This window comes from Azolla caroliniana, unplaced genomic scaffold, assembly GCF_043228905.1.
Source record: "Azolla caroliniana isolate FFs.n. ecotype wild unplaced genomic scaffold, voAzoCaro1.0.p SCAF_10, whole genome shotgun sequence".
Lineage (NCBI taxonomy): Eukaryota > Viridiplantae > Streptophyta > Polypodiopsida > Salviniales > Salviniaceae > Azolla > Azolla caroliniana.
This window is the reverse complement of record NW_028230445.1, coordinates 4633853-4655692: the sequence shown is the minus strand read 5'-3', so window position 1 is coordinate 4655692 and position 21840 is coordinate 4633853. Positions and strand designations below refer to the sequence as shown.

The following is a 21840-nucleotide window of genomic DNA, read 5'->3' as shown; positions in this document are numbered from 1 at the left end:
CATTAATATCAAGGACATTTTATGATCTCAACTCATTATTGATCATAATTCCAGATTTTATGGTTCTAGGTAGCCATTATCCTATTTATTAATTAAAATGAACAAGTAGGATCAATGGGTAGTTATTATCCTATCTATTAGTTAAAATGAACATCCCTCGCCATTCCCCCATGGTCTGCTATAATTTAAAACTATTTAAAACAAATTTCTCAAGTCATGTTATTTTAGGATTGTACAGATAAGAGTACAATGAAGAATAGATAGTTATGAGTCATGACTAACTCAAAAAGGTACATAAATCCCTTGAGCCTGGTCCCCACAAATTGAACAATTCAAATCCACAAAACTTGGTTTCCTCCAATTGCCAACAATGAATTGATAACCGACAGAAATAATGTGATACATGGCCGAGATTAACATTACATCCAACAAATGCCTCTGAATTTATATAGCTACAGCTGCATGAGCAACAATTAAGAAATCCTAAATCAAGTGTCATATGTCAGCAAGCTGAAACTTAACTCAACAAATTGTTTTGCAAGCAGATTACACAGCAGTCTTGTCTTTTCATGTATATTTGAAACATGAGTAAAAGGAAAGTAAGTTTTCAAATTAAAAGATCTCGATAAATAATGTGCTAAGAGTGCATATTACGCACTAGCCGTGATCTTTGTAACCTACAAAATTCAGGAAACTTATACACACGACCACCACGAAAGTGGTAAAGGAACACAATCATAAATGATCAAAATGTGCTCCCATCCCAATCCCTGCTCACCCCAGTAATAACTATCTACAGTTGTGACGGATGTCAAATTCTGGAATTACATAACTAGCCTCAGCATTTGATCTTTTTTCTTTAGGCCCCAAATGTGTCGCTCTCCTGACGCACTGTATTGTACTTTTCTAAGAGATGGCCATTTTTAATAACGGAGTTCATAAATGTCTTGAACCTCGCACTACACTCTCCGCCGCTGCATCCGACAAATACAGTAAATTACTAGGTAACAGACTATGCAAAATATATTTCAGATGCGGAGATTGCAAAAGTTATACCCTATTCGGTTCAAGGAATCAACTGCACGTAGGGCACTCCTTATCATATCTTCATTTCTATCTACTTCTTGCTTCACAGCATCTTGTTTTGTCTTATTTGTGACAGTCTTCTCCAGTGGTTCAACCAATAAATCCAGCACTAAATCAAATTCCAATAGAAAATTTCAGTATCTGAATCATCAGCAGGAAATCAATATGCATAATAGTATCATTACCAGCTAAAATGGCTGAGCTACACTTCTCTGCAAGCTTTGACAATATAAGATGGCAGGGCATCTTAACATCATAATGGTCTACAAGGATAAGATGGATCTGAGATTAAAACTAAACCCTGTTTGATTTTGTGCCACAAAAACAACCTTGTGAGCCTTAGCTCTGTAATACCTGACAGGCCAGAAAGAAGGTATGGATTTATAAAGGTTGAATGGTTAATTTGATCAAGGCAGCTGTCAAGCAGCGTATCAACACATTCAAATGCCCCTTTCCTTAACTCAAGTCCATCATCAACTGTATGCTTGAATGGCCCCAGGTCAACTGTCCTTATAAGTTCTTTCTGTAAAGCGTGCCAAACTGAGTGATGTATTTATGTATAGAAAGTTGTGCTATAAAAAATCCAAGGTTACCTTCACCACAGTTTGATCATATAAAAGTGGCAACAGATCTGGCAGTAGACCCTTAATTAGACATGGTTTATTATGCGCAGCTGTACTTAAAGCTGATACAGCAGCACGTCTCACATGCTGAAGATTAAGAAGGCAATCCGTTAAGAGAGATTGAAATGCATATCTGTCATCTAAACTCTCTAATCTACATTTAATAAACCAAGAAAGTTCCAGCAGCTTACCCTGTCCATGTCTTTGATAAGCATAAGAAATGAGGAAATGCATGTTTGTAGGTAGGCATCAATAGGTTGAGGGCGCTCTACAATAGTGTACTTTATGGCAATAACTACTGTAGCTCTGGTGAAAGCTGAAGGGCTGGAACACCTAGCCTGAAAACATAACATAACTGAAAAATAAGAAGACAGATTGCACCATAATACATCCAGCATATGTGAATATACCAGTAAAGCTGGAACTAGTTTTTCAGGTTCCATAAGAGCCATCTTTCCAAGGCACTCTGCAACAACATTTCGGACACCCTCTTCCTCACTCTGACAGTGAGCAAAAAGAAGAGACAGGATCTTTTCCAGATCGGGTTCTTTAAGCTCTACTTTCCCAATTTCATCCAACGATTGTCTTACAATGACCTATTTTTCAACAACTACATCGCATGAGCATTTTGCATATACCTACTAGATTGCATTTGCATCTTGTATGAAGATCTCTTTAGAATATAACCATCACACCTCTTTCAAAGAATGTAGCAGAAGATACTGCTGTTTAGACTGGCTGTCAATTTGGTTCAGTATGAAAGGGAGATACTTTGACAAGTTCCCTACGGCAATGTTTCCAAGTGCAAAAGATGCTGCCACTTTAATTTCTTCTGATGGAGATTGAAATGAATCGATGATCACACATTCTATATTCATATGTAGGCTAAGATCCTTTCTCCTCCCAATCTCTCCAAGGCAAAGCAAAGCCAGGAGCGTCATCTGTATTCAAAACAAATAGAGCATACAATTTTAACCCAAAAACTAAATAAAAAAACAGTACACGTACCTATTAAGAAACCACCTACCGGAGCACAGTTCTTACTCCCCTTCAACATATTTACGAGCATTTCAACTGTAGATGAGCATTTAGGATCACCAGCTGCAATGCACAATACAGCAACACATTGAGCAATGGAATAAAAAGCTTGCTTCACAGCAGAACCCCCAGATGCCGAGCCCTTGGCAGTCGAAATAAGAGAATCAAGCAAGCTGTTAAAGCTAGCCCTATCCGATTGGACAAGGGCTGCAAAGAAGCTTTGCAAGGCCTGAAAATCACATTAATAGTTGTTGCAAAAATTAAAACTTAATATAGAAACAGCTTATGACAAAACACTAATGAGACTATGCATACCTGTAAAGCTTGGCCCTGAGGCAGAGAGCTTTGCACCAAAGTCAGTGCTTGAGGAAGAACTTTTTCTGTTATGGTTGAGGAATCTATATTTGTGTTGTTCTTCTGATCATCCATCATTGTGCAACAAAGCTCAAGGGCTGAGGCAGACATGTGCAAATCTCCATCACTACACGGCAAAGACACTTATAAAATTAAGCACAGAGAGAGAGAGAGAATGATATATTAACATCCTTTAGGAGGCCACAATGGCATATAAGACCATATATGAGATTACATATTAAGTGGTGTCTCCTCTCTGAGAACAAATCAAAATAAAATAAATATTACTAATTAAAAATAAAAGTAAATAAGGTAAAAAGAGACTAAAGAATCTTGTTTTCGGCACATGTAAGATTCTCAAGTCAGATATATTGTAACTTTTGTTTTTGAAAAATCTCTAGCATGGGTCAATCCAGAATGGAGAGGTCTACAAGCGAGGGAAGCATGACAAGGGTGGTGAGTTCGTGGCCCATGGGAACGGGGCCTACATGCATGACAAATTGCTATAGCCCGATCTATTGTAACCCCTTTGTTATATCCTAGTCAAGAGTGTATTTGTGTAGCCCTTGATTGACTTGCAGCATTTGTAAGAGTGATGGGGCTAAAGAAATGTGTGCTTGTTCTTTGTGGATGAGCTTGTGTGGCTGTACTATTGTCGTTCAACGACTTTTCCCTGTGTCTTTTGAGTTCTAGCAAGAAAAGTCCTTGGCAACATTGGTCCTCATATTCCATTACCTTGTGTAGTGGGCCAAAACCTTGTTTAAAGAGGCAATGGTATCTCCCTCTTATTTCATAAAAGACACTACAATGACAAACATAGTGTTCTTCCCATTCCACTCCTTGATGACACAATTAGCAAATTCTTCCTTCTAGAGGTATTTGTGCATATCTAGCGACCTCAATCTCTAACTGATGTGATGAAGTTCATAGTTGCCTTATCACACTGCACAATGCATATTATAGATGTATGCCCATATAAGGTGGCCTAATGATGAATCCATCCTCCGATGTGTGTATATGTTGGAGGGTGGCAGCTCCAGCCCTGCACTCTCTTTCATCTTTATTATCTTTGTACTATATTCTCTCCCTTCCCAAATTCTTCCCTCTCTAGAATCTGCAACTCCTTTAATGCCTTCTCTCTCTAGAATTTGTAATGCTTTAAATGCCTTTTTTTCTCTTCTACTTTTTCCAAGATATTCCCTTTTATTCCTAGTTTTTTGTACCTGTTTGGTAGTACAAGAGCCACTTTACTACCAAATAACCATTTCACCCACTTTCCCCAATTTTGTATAAATAGGCTATACCAGCCTCTTTTGTAAAGACTTTTTTACTTTGGTTGCTACTTAAAAACAAGCTCTATTTTTGCAACCATTTTTCTACTGCTGTCTAACAGCCTTCTCACAGCTTGGCTGTGTCTATTTTGTTCTAACTCTTCCGCTGCTGCTATTAACAGCTTTTCTCACAGTATAAAGTGCCTTGTAGTGGGCCATCTTCATACCAAGTGATATTTTGGGGCTGATCCATGTTATCTTGTTTTCCAAGTTAATAATATCAGTTGGGATCACTCTATTCTTTTTCACTTTGGTCATGTTTAGCCGGGGACAATCCAAGCTATATTGGAATGGGATTAGTGCATTTATGCTAATGCCATGTGACTCAAACCATTGCTGCATTTCAACATACCAACAATGAATGTCTCCATGTTCAGCTGATTGTTTTGATGACATAAGTGCTAAGCTTGAGTAACTTCCTTTAGGGAGCTCCTTGGATACAGGTCGCTGATCGAAATAATGCCTCGGTGATTATCGGGGCTGCTCCCATCTCTGCCGGAATTGTCAAATTATATCATAAGGCATCAATGCTTTGCTCCTTCTCATGTGGGCAATCATTGACATTGAAGGTCTCTCTAAATCTTTCCAATGATTTGCCACATTTTAACTCCATAGAGAAGAGTTGGTGTCACAAAGTGTATCAAATAACCACAAATTAGTTCGTGGCTCTTGGAACTGCAAATGTGCACATTGTCTTTCGAGAGCACCAAGGGCTGCATATCCATGAGAAAGTCAGGCACAAGCAACCTCCCATAAGGAGAACCTAGGCCCTATAAATGTTACTCCTAGGTATGTGTAGGAGCGTGTGTATTCCACCTTCTCTCCCAAGAAGAATTCTGGCTCTGATCTTGTTACCCATGCTTGAGTGGTGTTAAACACCATCACTTTAGTTTTATCCATGTTTATCGACAAACCTTTGTCCATACAAAATAGTTTTAAGAAATTTAGATGTCTTTGTAGTCCCTTCGGAGAGTCAGAAATCAGCACAATATCATCAGCATATAGTAATATTTGTATAGCTATACCCACTATACCCGAACCCCTGAATCTCTCTATGTAACGTGATACCTCATCTATATAGATGACCACAGAGAGTGCACAAGAGTGAGCATCGTTGTTTCACTTTGATTGTGCTAGCCACCGCCTTTGACAAACCCTTGGGATACTGCACTTTTCCTGACATAGATTCATACCATGCATAGATTCCCCATTGCATATCTGTAGGGACACGCCACAGTATCAAAGGCTTTTCAAAAATCCACGAAAAAGCAAGAAATCCTCTTATTATGGGGTCTGACCTCCTCGATAAGGGCTTGGAGGGTCAATATGTGATCCAAAGGTGTCAACCCCTTCCGAAAGCTTGCCTATCCAGCTAAATGGCAGCGATTTTGCACTGCCCATATACACAATTCTAACTCTTGAATCAAGCCATATAGTTTAGCCAAGCAATGGCCAATCATGATTTTCCTATAGTTGCTTGGCATCATGGGGTGTCTCTACTCTCAAGGATTGGCACAATGGTATGGTTTGTCCATCTAGTAGGGAAACCTTCACACATGGCTCTTTTAAAGATGCATGCTAGCAATGGGAGCAGGATGTCATGGGCATAGATGAAGTGCTCACCAACCAATCCATCATGATCTTGGGCCTTCCCAAATTGTAACCAATCAATGGCATTTCTTACATTTCATGGAATGGTATGGTTTGTCCATCTAGTAGGGAAACCTTCACCCATGGCTCTTTTAAAGATGCGTGCTAGCAATGGAAGCAGGATGTCATGGGCATTGATGAAATGCGCACCAACCAATCCATCATGATCCTGGGCCTTCCCAAATTGTAACCGATCAATGGCATTTCTTACATTTTGTATGTAAAAAAGGTGGATTCAAGAGGGCATGAGCCATGTGGGTGGGGAAGTGAAGGCTGTCCTAGGATATCATATAGGATCTTAGCATATTTATGCCACACCTGAGGTGAGGTCACCTGTGTGGTAGGTTGCCTCTCATTAAACATTTTCCATGCTCTTTTACTTTCTTGTCCTAAAAACTGCAATAGAAATGGTCTTTAAATTTAGCTAAATACAATATCTTCTTCTTCCTCACGAGGCGTTGGAACATTGCGCTTGCTTATTTGTGTGTTTAAATGCCTCGAGTTACTTCACACTACAAGCATCAATTTGTATCACGATATTCCTCATCATACTAACTATTTTGTATGACTTTATCAAGTATGGGGACATTGTATGTTGTGTGAGGAAAGGCATTTGTGGCTGCTTTATGCAATGACTTTGATGATCCATGTGTAACTTCATCTAGGGGTGTGAAGGATTTTAGCATGCCTTTGTATACTCCACAACTATACACATCAATTATCTCTCGAGTAAATTGTTACTTAGCTAGCCCACTCTCCTTAGCATATACATCCCTTTTGACTCCCATCTATATCCATCCAAGAGTTTGCTAGCCATGCATTGGTGGGTCTTTGTATACATAGAAATATCTGTGTTTTTTACAGTGTCTTAAAAATATCGGACATCTGTCCGTACAAAGCCGTCGCAATTCCATATAGTCATGTGTAAGGTCTCATAGGCCATATGTCATCATGCACTTCTCTTCTCTGTAATGATGGCCTTACCATCTCTATCTACAGCCCAGTTTCCTTCCTTTCTTGTGTCGAGCACGCGTGGAGCAATCACCAAAGCAAGGGAAGCACCTTTGGTGCCAAGTGATAGTGACCTTTATTTTTCAATCACCATTGGTATTTGTGGAGCGATCACCAAAGCAAGGGAAACACCTTTGGTGCCAAGTGATAGTGACCTTTATTTTTCAATCACCATTGGTATTTTCCATTACAATGCATAGTGAAGTGACAAGCAGTGTTCATTTTATTCCACATTCTGATGGTATTGAAGTTAGCAAATCAATTCTTCCACAGATTTGCATGCATATATGTGTATGTCTATTTCTTACTAATTGAAGAGGTCTTTAGTTGCCCTCTCACTTTGCAAAACGCATGACATAGATGTGTGTCTATCCAACTCCATTGAAGAAGGTTTACTCATAAACCCATCTTGCGACATGTTTAAATAGAGTGCCTTATAGTGGACCATTTTCCTACCAATAGATGTGGGCTCATGTATGTTCTTTCATTTCTCAATTTGATGCTATCAGCTCATATAACTCTATTATTTTCTATTTCTGTCATGTTCAAGTTCTTGCGTATGTCACCTTTACCCATGCTTATATGGTGTTAAACACCATCAATTTGTTTCATTAAAACTGACCTACAATTATTTGTGTAAAAAAAATTACTTAAGCATTTAGATGTCTTTGCAGTCCTTCCAAAGAGTCCGAGATCAACATAATGTCACCAGTATATACTAGTATACATATGGCTACCCTTACTAAGCATGCTCCTAAACCAACCAAAATCTCTACGTAAATTACATGTCTCATCCATAGAATGAACCATACGTATCATACGTGCATTTGCATTCGAGAATGATTCAATCAAACGTGTATGGTAAATCATCTCAAAGTTGGATTGGATTGGATTGACTAGGGTTTATTTTATATATTGATTCACTCTCAATCCTAATAAGTGCACTCTAATCCATTGTGAACCACCAACATAAGTATGGTTGCAATATTTGCATTGTATCACATGCATACTTTTGGGATGCAAATCAAGACATCTCTATCATCCTCACTTTAGAACTTTACAAAAAAATGACTATGAACTCTAGAGATTGAATCAAAATATGTCATTATGAATTATAATCAAACATTCAAAAACTCATAAAACGTATATTCGAGAATATGAAGAAAACATGACATAGGTAGTATTAGCATAACAACTTACCACTAGGGTGACCTAATTTCTAATAACAAAGAAAGAAAGAAAGAAAGAAAAGGGAACATGACACTAACATAAAATTTTGCCATGACATAGGCAGTAGTAGCATAACAACTTACCACTCGGGTGAGCTAATTTCTAATAACAAAGAAAGAAAGAAACAGAAGAAAAAGGAACATGACACTAACATAAAATTTTGCCATGACACTAACAAGAGGATATGAGAAAGTTGGGAATTGAACCCAAGACACAAGTAATAGTAGCACAACAACTTACCACTAGGTTGTGCTTAGTTGTAATAATAAAAAAATAAAAGAAAAAAACTATTATAACACTAACATAAAATTTTGCTATGACATGGTACTAATGAGAGAGAGAGAGAAAGAGATGAGACAATTGGGAATCGAACCCAAGACATAGACAGCAATAGCAAGACTCCTTACCACTAGGGTGAGCTAAATTGTAATGATAATAAATGAAAAAAAAAGGAGCACGTATTTTTCCCATTTCAAACGTGTTCGTTTCCAAACTTTGGAATGCTTGCACGAACATAAATAATACGTTCTATGGTCTCATCTATATAAAGACCACCGAGAGTGGGTGGTAGTTGGCATCCTTGTTATAATCCAATTGCCTCACCCACAACCTCCAACAAACTAATAGAAATGTACACTTTTTCTTACATTAATTCATATAGTGCATAGTGTTGGGGTAAAGGCCCTAAATGACCCCTTATAGTGTGTAAATGTGTATAGGCCTATTTATAAAGGCCAAAAGTCTCTAATCACTTTTTCCTTATTTTTTGGGCCAAGTTCAGTGTGAATTTGCCCAACCCTAAATGGGTCATATAAAACCTAAGTTAAAAACTTTTGGATCTCACTTCAAAGGTGAGCTCCTCCAACTACTGCTCTCTCTCTACCTTTTCTACTATAGCTCCACGGTTGCATCTAAAGAGCCTATACTAGGGTGAATCCTGGGTATTCCTCAGCCCTATTGACATCATTCCAAACCCTTACACATAGATTCCCCATCACACATTTATGGAACTCCAAGGGCTTCTCATCACTGTAGAAAGCGTGGAATATAGGGTCAAAGACTTTCAAGAAATCCACAAAGCTGTAATACATACATGATCCTTTTATTAGCTCTTTCCTCCATATAAGGGCTCGGAGGGTCAATATGAGACCAAAGTATGAGTTCTTCAGAAATCTTGCTTGTCCAGCTGAACAATAGCCATTCTTTGAGCCAAAGAACAAATCACACCTTTGAGCTATAAAAAATTATGGATAGCTTTGTTGTATAACCTACTGATGAACCTGCTCATGGGTTTATTAATCCTTCATTTTGTAACCAGGTTCGAAATTGGTGTGTAGGCTCTAAGTGCTTCAGATGTAGTCACAAACTGTCTTTGTTGCATCTTGCTTGAGCCCAAGAAGTTAGTCGTTGACTAAGTGTGAAAGACCTGATTCACAACTACATGTGATCATAGGCATCCCCATGTCTTATGAACTCCGAGATTCTTCTGTTGATTTGGGCTCACTTTTCATTCTCATTCGCAAAGCAAAAGTTCAATTTCACTCAATTCCAACTATAGTTTAGCCGAGTAATTGCCAATAGTGATAGTACTACGATTTCAAAATAATATGGAACCCCCACTCTTGGAGATTGGTACAACGGTATGTTTTGTCCAGCTAATCAGGAAGTCTTCACACAACTCTATCAAAGACATGCACCAGAAGCAAAGGCACAATTTCACAACCATAAGATAAAATGATCGCCTACCAATCTATTTTAATCTCGGACCTTTCCAAATTGTAACATGTCAATAGCATTTCTCACCTTTTGTGGAGTAAAAATGGTTGAGTCATGTGGGTGGGGAGAGCGGGTTCTACTAGAAAATGTAATAGGAGTATGTTTGCACATTCACACCAAGCCTGAGGTGAGGTAAGTTGTGTGCTAGGTTGCCTCTCATTAAACATTTTCCATACTCTTTGTCTAGTTCTAGGAGTAAGTAGTATACCTCTACATCCAAATTTGGATGAATTACCGATTGTGGTGTACGGAAAGGCATTTGTAACTACATATTGCAATGACTTTGACAGCCCTCGTGTGGTTTCCTCTAGGGATGTGAAAGGATCCAAATCAAGCACACCATTGTATACTCTACAATTACACGCATCAATTGTCTCCCGAGTAAATTGGTATTTAGTATGCCCAATCTTATTCTTCGCATGTGCAATCTTTTGGCACCCATCCTTCACCTTAAATTGTAGATATGCATTACTTGTTGCCAAGCAAATAGGTCTACTATAGATTGTGAAATGTGTAACTTGAACAGAAAAGATGGAGATTCCATCAAGTAAACAATTGTGCTTGCATCTCCCTTGCGGTTCCAGCATCAAAAAAGATATGGTCTTGGCCATTCTACCAAACCATTGTATACAACGAATCCATGTGAACTACCAAGTACCAAGGGCTAGAAAGTGTTTGCTATATTCCATTACTTTGTTCATATCGTGCACTTGTCAAAACAAAGTTGTTTGTTCATCCTTAGTTCTTGCATTGATGCTCCCTAATAGCATTACATCCTCCACACTAGTGAATCTTACAGCATCGACATATAATGGTAAATTTGTGATTCTCCATTAGGTGCATGCCTCAAGTAGGTAGGTGGGGAGTGACAAATTGCAACATCTTAACTTTCAAGGATGCATGGATCATACATTATCACGTGTAAGGTATCGTAGATGATACACTATATGCAAATTTCTTCTCTGTAAGATTATGGGTTGCCATATTTATAGGCAGCTGATTTTCTAGTATGAATTGCATGAAGCACTTATGGCATGTTTTCTTTACAATGTGCTACTTGAGTTGGCGTGAGATTTTCATCTAAAATTATTGTCGCCCTTGAGTGTCATTCTTTCGATTAGAAATGTGAGAAAAGCTGTTAATAGCAGCAGCAACAAACTTAAAACAAAATAGGCACAGCCAAGCTGTGAGAAGGCTGTTAGACAGCAATAGAAAAAATGGTTGCAAAGAGTAGAGACACAGCCAAGGAATAGAGCTTGTTTTAAGTAGCAAAAAAGAAAATGAAAACTTATACAAAAGAGGCTGGTATAGCCTATTTATACAAAATTGGGGAATGTGGGTGAAATGGCTGTTTGGTAGTTAAGTGACTCTTGTACTACCAAACAGGTACAAAAAACTAGGAATATCTTGGAAAAGGTAGAAGAGAGAAAAGGCATTTAAAGCATTGCATCTAGAGAGAGAAGAATCTGAGAAAAGAGAGAATGTAGTACAAAGATAATAAATATGAAAGAGAGTGCAGGGCTAGAGCTGCCACCCTCCAACACCTCCTCTCAGCTCCAGAACGGCAGTCCAACATTGAGTCGATCAAGGAGTTGATCAATGGCTTGCCTTGGAAGTGGCTTAGTAAATAAATCAGCCACATTTTCTTGAGTAGGGCAATATGCCAAGTTGATGACTTGTGATTTCACTAAGTCACGAACAAAATGGTAGTGCACTTCGATGTGTTTTGTTCTACCATGAAATGCTGAGCTATGTGCCAAGGCACGTGCACTTTGGCTGTTGGTGAAAACTGCAATAGGAGAGGCTTGCAAAACACCAATGTGAGAAAACAATTGCATCAACCATAGCAACTCACAGCAAGTATCCAAGTAGGCGCGATATTCAGCTGCCGTCGATGAAGTAGAAACTGAGTTTTGCTTCTTCGATTTCCAAGAAATCAAGCCTGAACCTAACATAAAACAATAGCCAGATGTGGACCTTCTAGAATCAATATCACCTGCCCAATCAGCATCTGAGTAGCCAACAAGCTCAATGCTGCCTCTAAAAGATAGACCATAGTCGAGTGTGTTGGCCAAATACCGAAGAACTCAAATAGTTGCTTGCCAATGACTTTGTCTTGGAGCAGTTGAGAATTGGCTGAGAATACTCACGCTATAGGACAAATCAGGCCTGGTATAAGTTAAGTGAAGAAGGGACCCGATTAATCTCCTATATTTCGTGATATCCTCAAATATGGGAGAATCGTCTTCACGAGATAGCTTTGAGTTTGGATCCATTGGACAGGAGAGTGGCTTGCAATTTGTCATGTTATAGGTCTCAAGGAGCTGCATGAGATACCTATGTTGGCTGAGAAAGATACCACCATGTGATTGATAGACCTCCATCCCTATGAAATAATGGAGAAGTCCTAGATCAGTCATTTCAAAGGTTGTTTTGAGGTCAGCGCGAGCCTCCTCGATTTTAGATGCAAGGGACCCTGTAATTAGAAGGTCGTCAACATATAATATGATCAAGCAAAGCAAATTATCTTGGGAAAAAACATAGAGATTGCTGTCAGCATTACAGTTTTGAAACCCAAGAGAAAGAAAGAAGCTATCAATTTTGTCATGCCAAGCTTTGGGAGCTTGCTTTAAGCCATACAAGGCTTTGTGTAACTTGTAGACCGTGTTTTTCTGCTCTAAAATCTCGAAACCTGGAGGCTGTTCAACATAAACCTCCTCTTTCAAGTCACCGTTAAGGAAGGCTAACTTGACATCCATTTGAAAAATGGCCCATTTGTTGTGAGCAGCAAGTGCAAGCGCACATCGGATAGATGTGTACCTTGCTGTTGGAGCAAAAGTTTCCACATAATCCACTCCTTCAACTTGTGAGTAGCCTTTTGCCACTAAACGTGCCTTGTGCTTATCCAAAGTACCATCAGCATGGTATTTGGTCTTGAAAATCCATTTCAATCCAATGACTTGTCGATGTGGAGGCCGTGGGACCAGCTCCCATGTATGATTCCGCTCAATGGAATCAAGTTCAACTTCCATTGCTGCTTTCCACTTTGGAAGAACAAGGGCCTCTTTTGCTGTTGTGGGTTCTTTTGATTGCACAACAGTGCACAATAAGGCAAAGTTGCATGAGTGAAGAGGCCGTTGTGACTTACGTGTTCGAGAACCAGATGTATACTCATGAAGTTCAGCATCGGAGAGATGAGAATCACGAATGGTGGCTTGAAGCCACTTGGGAAGTGGTGGAAGCTGGTTTGTAGAGGGAGTGGAAACAAGTGGAGTTGAGGGAGAGGTTTGAATTGTTGGCGAAGTTAGAGATTGAGTAGGAGGAGATGGGGGGCTTGAAGATGAGACATCTTCGTCTAAAATAGGAGATTCCGGAGGAGCTTGGATTTCAACCATGAACTCAGGTAAAATCCTAGAGTCATCCGGCTGAGACTCCACAAAATGAACATCCCTAGATATGACTAGGGACTTTGACTCTAAATCCCATAACCTGTATGCTGTAACCAAGAAATTTGCATTTCTTGGTTTTGGACTCAAATTTCGTCCTTTTATGATCTGAAATGTGAACATAAGCATCACAACCAAAGACTTTAAAATGAGATACCGAGGGCTTTACACCTGTAAATGCTTCTTCAGGCGTCATTCTAGCAACTACTTTTGTTGGGCAGCAGTTGATGATGTAGACTGCTGTGTTGACAGCTTCACCCCAAAACGATAGAGGAAGATCAGATTGAGATAGCATCGTACGAGCCATCTCTTGGACTGTCCGGTTCTTCCTTTCCACGACTCCATTTTGTTGGGGAGTATTGGGTGTAGAAAATTGGCGAGCAATGCCTCGTTGAGAGCAGAAATGGTGGAAAGCTTTGGAGATAAACTCTCCATCATTGTCCGACCTGATCTTTCGAACTTTCTTCGATGTCTCGTTCTCCACGAGAGCTACCCATTCTTGAAATTTTGCGAAGGCTTGGGATTTTTCTACAAGAAAATAAACCCAAACCTTGCGGGAGAAGTCATCAATTATAAGCATGAAGTAGCGTGCACCACCAAGAGTAGTGGTTTTCATGGGACCACAAAGATCCATGTGCACTAACTCCAAGATAGATCTGTGTGCTCTTTGGCAAAAAAAAATCAGGCTGAGGATATGGAGACCTCACTGCTCTGATACCATGTGAGAAAAGCTGTTAATAGCAGCAGCAACAAACTTAAAACAAAATAGGCACAGCCAAGCTGTGAGAAGGCTGTTAGACAGCAGTAGAAAAAATGGTTGCAAAGAGTAGAGACACAGCCAAGGAATAGAGCTTGTTTTAAGTAGCAAAAAAGAAAATGAAAACTTATACAAAAGAGGCTGGTATAGCCTATTTATACAAAATTGGGGAATGTGGGTGAAATGGTTGTTTGGTAGTTAAGTGACTCTTGTACTACCAAACAGGTACAAAAAACTAGGAATATCTTGGAAAAGGTAGAAGAGAGAAAAGGCATTTAAAGCATTGCAGATTCTAGAGAGAGAAGGCATTTAAAGAGTTGCAGATTCTAGAGAGAGAAGAATCTGAGAAAAGAGAGAATGTAGTACAAAGATAATAAATATGAAAGAGAGTGCAGGGCTGGAGCTGCCACCCTCCAACAAGAAAAGCTTTTTCTTTTCCATGTCCATGACTCAAATGATTAAAGCCTTAACCCTAGATTCACCTCTTCCCATCCTCCATGCCAAAGCAGTTGAAATATTCAATCCTTATTCTGAGATTCCTGACATCTTCTTGTAGGCTTCCTTTTTCAACCCATCCAACAACTTGCAAATGCAAAGCACAAGCTTTCTTCTATTGAATCCATCATTTCCTACCTATCTACGAGTACTGCTACTTTTGACAACCGCTATACAAGGAGCACAAGCTTTTCCTTTGGGATTCTTCTAATGTTGAATTCATCACTTCCTACCTATCTATGAGACTACTTTTGATGACCGCTATACAAGGAGCATTCCCTTTTATTTCTTTATTTCTCGGCTTGAGCTTTGGCATATTTAGTTACCTCTACCCATGTTTGCATTTCGTTTTCTAATATGAAGTGCATTTTTGCACTGGCTCATAACATTTCTTTAGAATTACTTTAATGGTTTGGTTACCTAATACTAGTTCAACCTTATTTTTTGTATTTCAGCCTTTAGATGTATCGATGACATCTTTTAACTTCTGAAACAAACATATATTGGATTAGAAGTTACATTAGAGCCTATCAAAGTAACTTCCAAGAATTGAAAATGAGAAGAGACTTGACAGTAGTCCACAAACAGCCAAATCGAATTATTAAAAAGCAAATTGACCTAAGGAACCTCCATTGCATTATGGAACTACATTATAGCACTTGAAAGACAATCACATGCCTAATGTAAGTGTCCATAAAACTAGAAAGAAAGTATATAAACAAAGAAGGAATTTAAAGGGAGTATTTGGAAGCATACCTTATTAAAGTAGAGAGCTCTGTTACAACAGATTCAAGATTGTTCTTACTAATTTGATCACTATAAGCAACAAGCAATGAATTCAACGTATACAAGGAGGCTTGCCGCAACGCACGATTTGCCTACAACAAAGAAAATTAAGAGTAACGGTTATTATTCACGTAAGAGAGTATTTGGCGTTCAATTCTGTTTCTAACCTACAAGAGTGTATACCTTCCTCAAGAATGTAGTTAGTTCAAAAATAACTTGTTCTAACACACATGAGAGATCAATCTTTAGAGGAGATTCCGCTATTGTGGCGAAGGCCTTCACAACATCAGAAGAGCAGACTTGTCACACACAACAAAAACTTCAGAAAAGAAGACAATTGATTATTCTTTATATAAAGTCTAATAAACCTTAACAGCAGTCAAACGGGTTATTTCATTCCGTAGTCTCTCCAATAATATTGGCAAGCAGATGCCAAGTTCATTTTTAAGGTGATCACCAAGTATTGCAATGACTAAGCCCATGCAATATATGGCACATTCCTTCACCTCCTGAAAATTGGCAAGTGTGAAAATGATTACAAAGATTAAGTGTGCCAAAACCTTTCCAAGTTAGCATTATTATAAACTACTTAGAATATAGTGGAATACCTGATCTTGATCTTGTGCTGTTAAACGCTTTAGAATGGAGCTATAGATGGGCTTCAGATACAGCTTGAAATCAAATGTAGGCACCTGAAGAAGAAAATAGTTGAATATCAATAATTAACATGGCAGGAAAGCAAAAGATTACAAGTAGGTCTAGACCTACTCACCTCATTAACATTGGGCCGGATTAGTTTTACAAGCTCTCCACAAACTCTAAGAGCTTCCGCGGTCACCTTATAATATCGCTCACCTACTGCTGAAAGTACTGGCTCAAGTATTTCCTGCAGATAAAAGAAATCCTTAACAAGGAATCCATAATTAGCATTTGAACTGAAGAGAATGAAGAGCTACTTACTTTCACATGCTGATGAAATACCGTGGGTGGATGAGAGATCATAACCAGTCTAGTAAAGACTAATGCCTCTATCTTCAAATTGGAATTTGAACCTTTATCCTACAAAACGAAACATACAGTCAGATGAAATAAAATGTATCTATTATTAATTTGAAGTGTGAAAACTTCTACCCATGAAATTCATTTAGCCAAAAACCCTACATTCAATGCCCTCTCTATTCCTGGAACCAGTGAAGCAATTTGATCCGCCAAACAATTGGGACGTACTATCACTAGCTCCTTCAATACTGAAAAAACTCCAACCTGCAATAATCTTTACAAAATAACTCCTGATGGTATAGAAGCTAATATACAATATTACATAAAGAATCATCTGTCTTGACCTTGGTTTTAATGGATTTCTCTCGAAGCTGTTTATTTAAAGACTTCACAAGTTTGGGCACCTCTTGCTCCAATAAAAGCAACGGGCTGTCATGTAAATTTGAATCTACATAAGCATTAAGATCAACACCAATCCGACTGTTTGACGTTATGAAGCAATGCATACCTAGAAGGATCAACAATTCCAGATCCTTTTGTTACGCTTGCAGTCTGCCGAAGAAGGTCACAGAAGGCGTTGAAAATATCAATCTGAAATTGAAAAACCACTCAGTTTTAGAATAAATAGAGCACTTACAAAGAATAATGATTTGGGAACACAATGTAATATTATCACCTTCACATTTTCTTCCCTCTCTTTAAACCTCTCTATCAATTTTGGGCAAGCCTACAGAAAGGAATGAGAACATGAGATATAACTGGAGATCACGCATAGAGAGCATTGAAAGAGCTCCCTGAGTTTATGGTTCTGTTGGTAAACAACAAATAAAAAATAAAGTTTTTTCTATTGGAGGTGTGGTTGCACCTTGCCATACAACACTGTCATTATTTCAGGACGAGATATAATAATTGCTGAAAGACATTTAACAGCAGCCCTGCGGACTTTCCAGCTTACATCTTCATCATCACTATACTCATTACCACTATCTCTGTAAACCAGAAGAATATATAAGCATGCATTTTGGTCAACTCCAATACCTGGTGAAAATTACTCAAAACTTACTCATCCTCCTCTTCATCACCATTCATGTCTTCATCCTGATCTTCATCCATATCATCGGTGAAATTCGGATCATAGCTGACATATTTAAGCGAAAGGTCCAAAATCACCTCACAATATGGCGTAACCTCCCTAGCACATCGCAAAACAAAACTTTCCAGTGCCTGTATTTTAAAATACATGTAAGGAGAAAATGCTCCTGCATATTAGAGGTAAAAGGAGTACATTATGCAGAATTCCATGACATAGCCAAGTCAAGCACTTGTAGATGCACATACCTGAAGGCTATTTTCACGTAGCTCATCATCATTTTCAGAAGCATTTTCACAATAACTGATAAGGAGGGGTACAGCCTCTGCCAGATATGGCCCAAACCTGTAGCCAACTGCACGACTGCCATCCGTACACCCAGTTAAGATCGAATTTAGACTCCTCTAAGAAAATTTCCATTCAATAAGAATTTGAATGAAGGTTGTAAATGTTATGATTAAAATCATACAGAAAAATATATTCAATAACAGATTAAAAAATCCATGATCCTCACGGCTCACAGATGACATTAGTCTACACCAGAATTCATCTACCAGATAAAATACAATTATATGTGAAACTCATAACGATTACACAAAAAAACTACAGTCTAATTACAATATTTTTACGGAAAAACATATCACGATTTGTGAAACTCTATACAATCTCCTTGTGAAAGTTGAAGTTTGCCAATTGTGTGAAACTTTAACAGTACCCATCTCACCTAGAATTTTTCTTTATAAAAGAAAGAAGACACATTGACAAACCTGAAAGCCCCAATCATTTGTATACTTGATCTTATCATATCAGGCTTCAAATCTCTACGCTTCAGGAGATCAACAACATGATGAATTGCTCTCCCTAATAAATCATCTGATAAGCTAGATGCCAAAATAGCTGTTGCAAAAACCATAATAAAATAGAAAACTATGAAATCATCATAAAATAAGAATTAATATATTTAATGTTGATTCCTAGATGGCAATACAAGTTATTAATGCATGCAAACAAAAATACATGGAAGTAGACGACCAATAACTACAAATTGAATGTGAGAAATGTGCATTTAATGAACAAAAGAAGCATGTGGCATGCTCTTACCAAGGCATTGAATAGCTCGCTTACGAAGGTTAGTTTGACTTGAATTCAGTTGCACAAGCATTGAGTTCAACAACTTCTCATGCTCCATGACCATTAGATTTCCAAATCGGTGAAGTACATCACAAAAAATATCAAGACACTCTCCTTTAACTTCAGAACTCGTACTCTGAAACATCAGGATTGAATATTTCATTTAACTGCATAAGAAATTAAGCTAAGTTCCAATCAAAAAGCCAAATAGAAAAAGATATCCTGGGACATACTGATGTGCTAATTCCTTTCACCAACTTTGGAGAGAGTAAGCCTACAACACCTTGAGCAACAGATCCACTACTAATTTCAGCAACCACAGTTTTTAAAGCAATGCTTGCAATATCACGCTGTTGTTCCTTCCCTGTTAACAACTTCGTACATAGTGTATCTGATATTTCTATAACTCTGTTCTCGCTGACTTTTTTAACCAGTGGAGCCAGACTGCTCAAAACAAGTATAACGCATTGAATCATATAGTAAATTATGAAAGGTTAAAACCTAGAAATTGGTTTATTACTGGAATGGAGATGTCCAGCACATTAGAAAACTATCTCAAAAGATCATGGATTACATAAACGATTCCATTAATAGCACAGACTAGATATTATGACAACTCTATTCTCATCATTAATGCCCAAGTGTAGGGAGTTTATAGACTTAAGGTTTCTCCAACAACTGCAAATTACATCATTGAAAACTTAGTAAAAGAATGGCCAAAGAATAAAGCACTAGTTTAAGAAGGTGCTGGATTAGTCATTGTTTGTAATCATTTTTCAAAGTGTTCAGATGATACAATGTGATTTCTGTTGAAGTTTATAAGGTAAGGATAATCAATAGCAGGGATAGATTTGTACCATCTTTATCTTTCTACGATAGATCATAGCTCGATTTCATTGTTAAGTCCTAACATTAAGGTTCTTTGGAGTTCCTGACTGAATCCCATTAGTATACCTTATATGTTTTGTTAATAGCATACACACCTAGAATTAAGGTTCTTTGGATTTCCTAACTGAAGAAATGCCTAAAGATACAAATATATCGAGTTACACATAAATGAGCTTAATATGCAAATTAATAAACGTTTTTAAGCTCTTGTGTGCACATGAAACTATAATACATGAGACGCTCGTCTCAAGGAGTAAAAATTTGTCTATTGTTTCATACATCCCAATTGCATTGTGGATTAAATATGATTGTATCCATTTCAACCTCATCAATGGCGAAAAAGTAGGTGACGATTCTCACATATCAACGTCTTCAAATTACAGCTTAGACCTGAACATACTAAACTAAAATCGTGCAGCTTATACCATATTGGTACAAGCACATCATGAACTGTCCCAAAATGTGCCCACCTCAACTAGTATAGATTATGTTGGTTACTTCATGCATTGTACGTGGCTATATGCTATGGCATCCCTACTCACATCGTTGATGGCCAACAGTAAGCCAATATTCATGCACCAACTATGAGTATACTCTTACATTTACAGCCCTGGGATGAATATCATATCACATTGTCCACAAACATCAAGAAATTAAAGTTCTTCAGATTCCACTGTATTAACACAACCGATCAATAAATAATCCAGGTTCCAAAAGATACATATATCCCAAGGTTCATATTAGCCAGTTTGCCAATTCATACTAAACAGTTTTTTATTACTATGGCAAAAATATGCATTTCTCCTATGAAATTGCCTCTCAAATTATACAAAGACATGGAGAAATATGTACAAAATGGTTCTTTTGGAGGGTAAATAATTAAACTACAAATAACTATGCCTTTGTAACCCAATTGTCTCTACTCAACATTTGATAATGCAAAGCTGAGGAGAAAATGCATGTGAGCTTACCATTTCACAGCAAGACCTGAAATATCTCCACTTGGATCATCGAGCTGCTGAAGAACAATCTGTGATATCTTACGCTCACTATCCACATCAGTTCTGAATGTATCTTTCTGAAGCTCGTTCAAAAGATCCGATGTGGCCATGTATCGATAATCCTTATCCTTGGAAACGATCTAGACGTTTTGTTGTGCAGTATTAGTCAGAAAATAGATCATCAATACACAATTCATTTCTGAACATCTCACAACTAGTAAATTTCGAAGAGGAAGAAGAAAGACAAAAACACAGGAAAAAAAAGTTTAAAGAAAATGTAGCCTACCTTTTCGAGGATCATGGTCAAGTTCGCCATAATGTGCAAGGGAGTGAGAATCCAAGGGAGCGAGAATCCGATTCCTTAAAAGAGAAGAAGAAAACCCGTTCGTCTGCGAGGGGTAAGCAAACCATGACAGGAAACAAAAACAGCAGAAGACAAAAAAAAACGAATATACACACATATATAGGTATGTATGTAAGTGTTAACTGCTCCTGGTGAGCACCAATTCATGTGCAAATGAAGCTATGGCGGATGGAGAGACAGAGACAGAGAGAGAGACAGAGAGAGAGATTACTTACCTCGCGTGTGAGAGGAATCTGATGATCTATGTGTGTGTCTGTCTGTACTGCAGAAGAGCTAGGTTTAGAGGGGTAGAGACTGAGAGATTTTTGTAGAATCAGAGAGTTGAGAGAGAGAGAGAGAGAGAGAGAGAGAGAGAGAGAGAGATTTTGTCCCAAGGGGCCACTAATCCCACCAAGGGCTACAATGCTAGTCTAGTCTGCCCGTCTCGACACAACTTGAGCCGAAGCGATTCCACATACGTTCCGAATCGTGCCAATTAACAAACACAGACCCAAAAATAATAATAATAATAATTACAAGCCCGGTTGATCGCATTACCGACATAATGGTTTCAGACACATGCTTTTTTTACTTTTTAGTGCAATCGTCACTAATGTGTATGCGATCACGTAAATGGGTTTGCTTCGTTGCAACCTTGCAATTGAGGCTATGATATCGAGTCCTATGAGTGCAAGCAACATATGGCGAGCAGTGATCCCCATTATCTGGCGATAGCATTTGTCACCCATGTTTCCTTGTTTATATCCCCATATTCTCGTCTCAACCTATGTTGTCACGTAATGGG

General features: G+C 38.3%; 1 protein-coding gene across 1 annotated transcript; it reads right to left on the bottom strand.

The window, feature by feature from the left end:
- Positions 1-589: 589 nt before the first annotated feature.
- On the bottom strand, positions 590-21374 carry CAND1 (cullin-associated and neddylation dissociated). Its single transcript, XM_087326575.1, has 29 exons — positions 21272-21374; positions 20979-21052; positions 20663-20832; positions 19037-19247; positions 18774-18939; positions 18440-18569; positions 17921-18035; positions 17646-17806; positions 17448-17571; positions 17259-17309; positions 17091-17173; positions 16927-17011; positions 16745-16846; positions 16544-16642; positions 16356-16469; positions 16192-16275; positions 15952-16092; positions 15767-15859; positions 15554-15675; positions 3063-3228; positions 2737-2976; positions 2405-2650; positions 2120-2305; positions 1901-2047; positions 1680-1796; positions 1441-1609; positions 1272-1349; positions 1057-1195; positions 590-974 (listed from the first exon to the last, which is right to left on the bottom strand). Exons 2-29 carry the CDS (start codon positions 21006-21008, stop codon positions 860-862), a joined length of 3684 nt encoding a protein of 1227 aa, XP_087182701.1. The 5' UTR covers positions 21009-21052; positions 21272-21374; the 3' UTR covers positions 590-859.
- Positions 21375-21840: the final 466 nt, after the last annotated feature.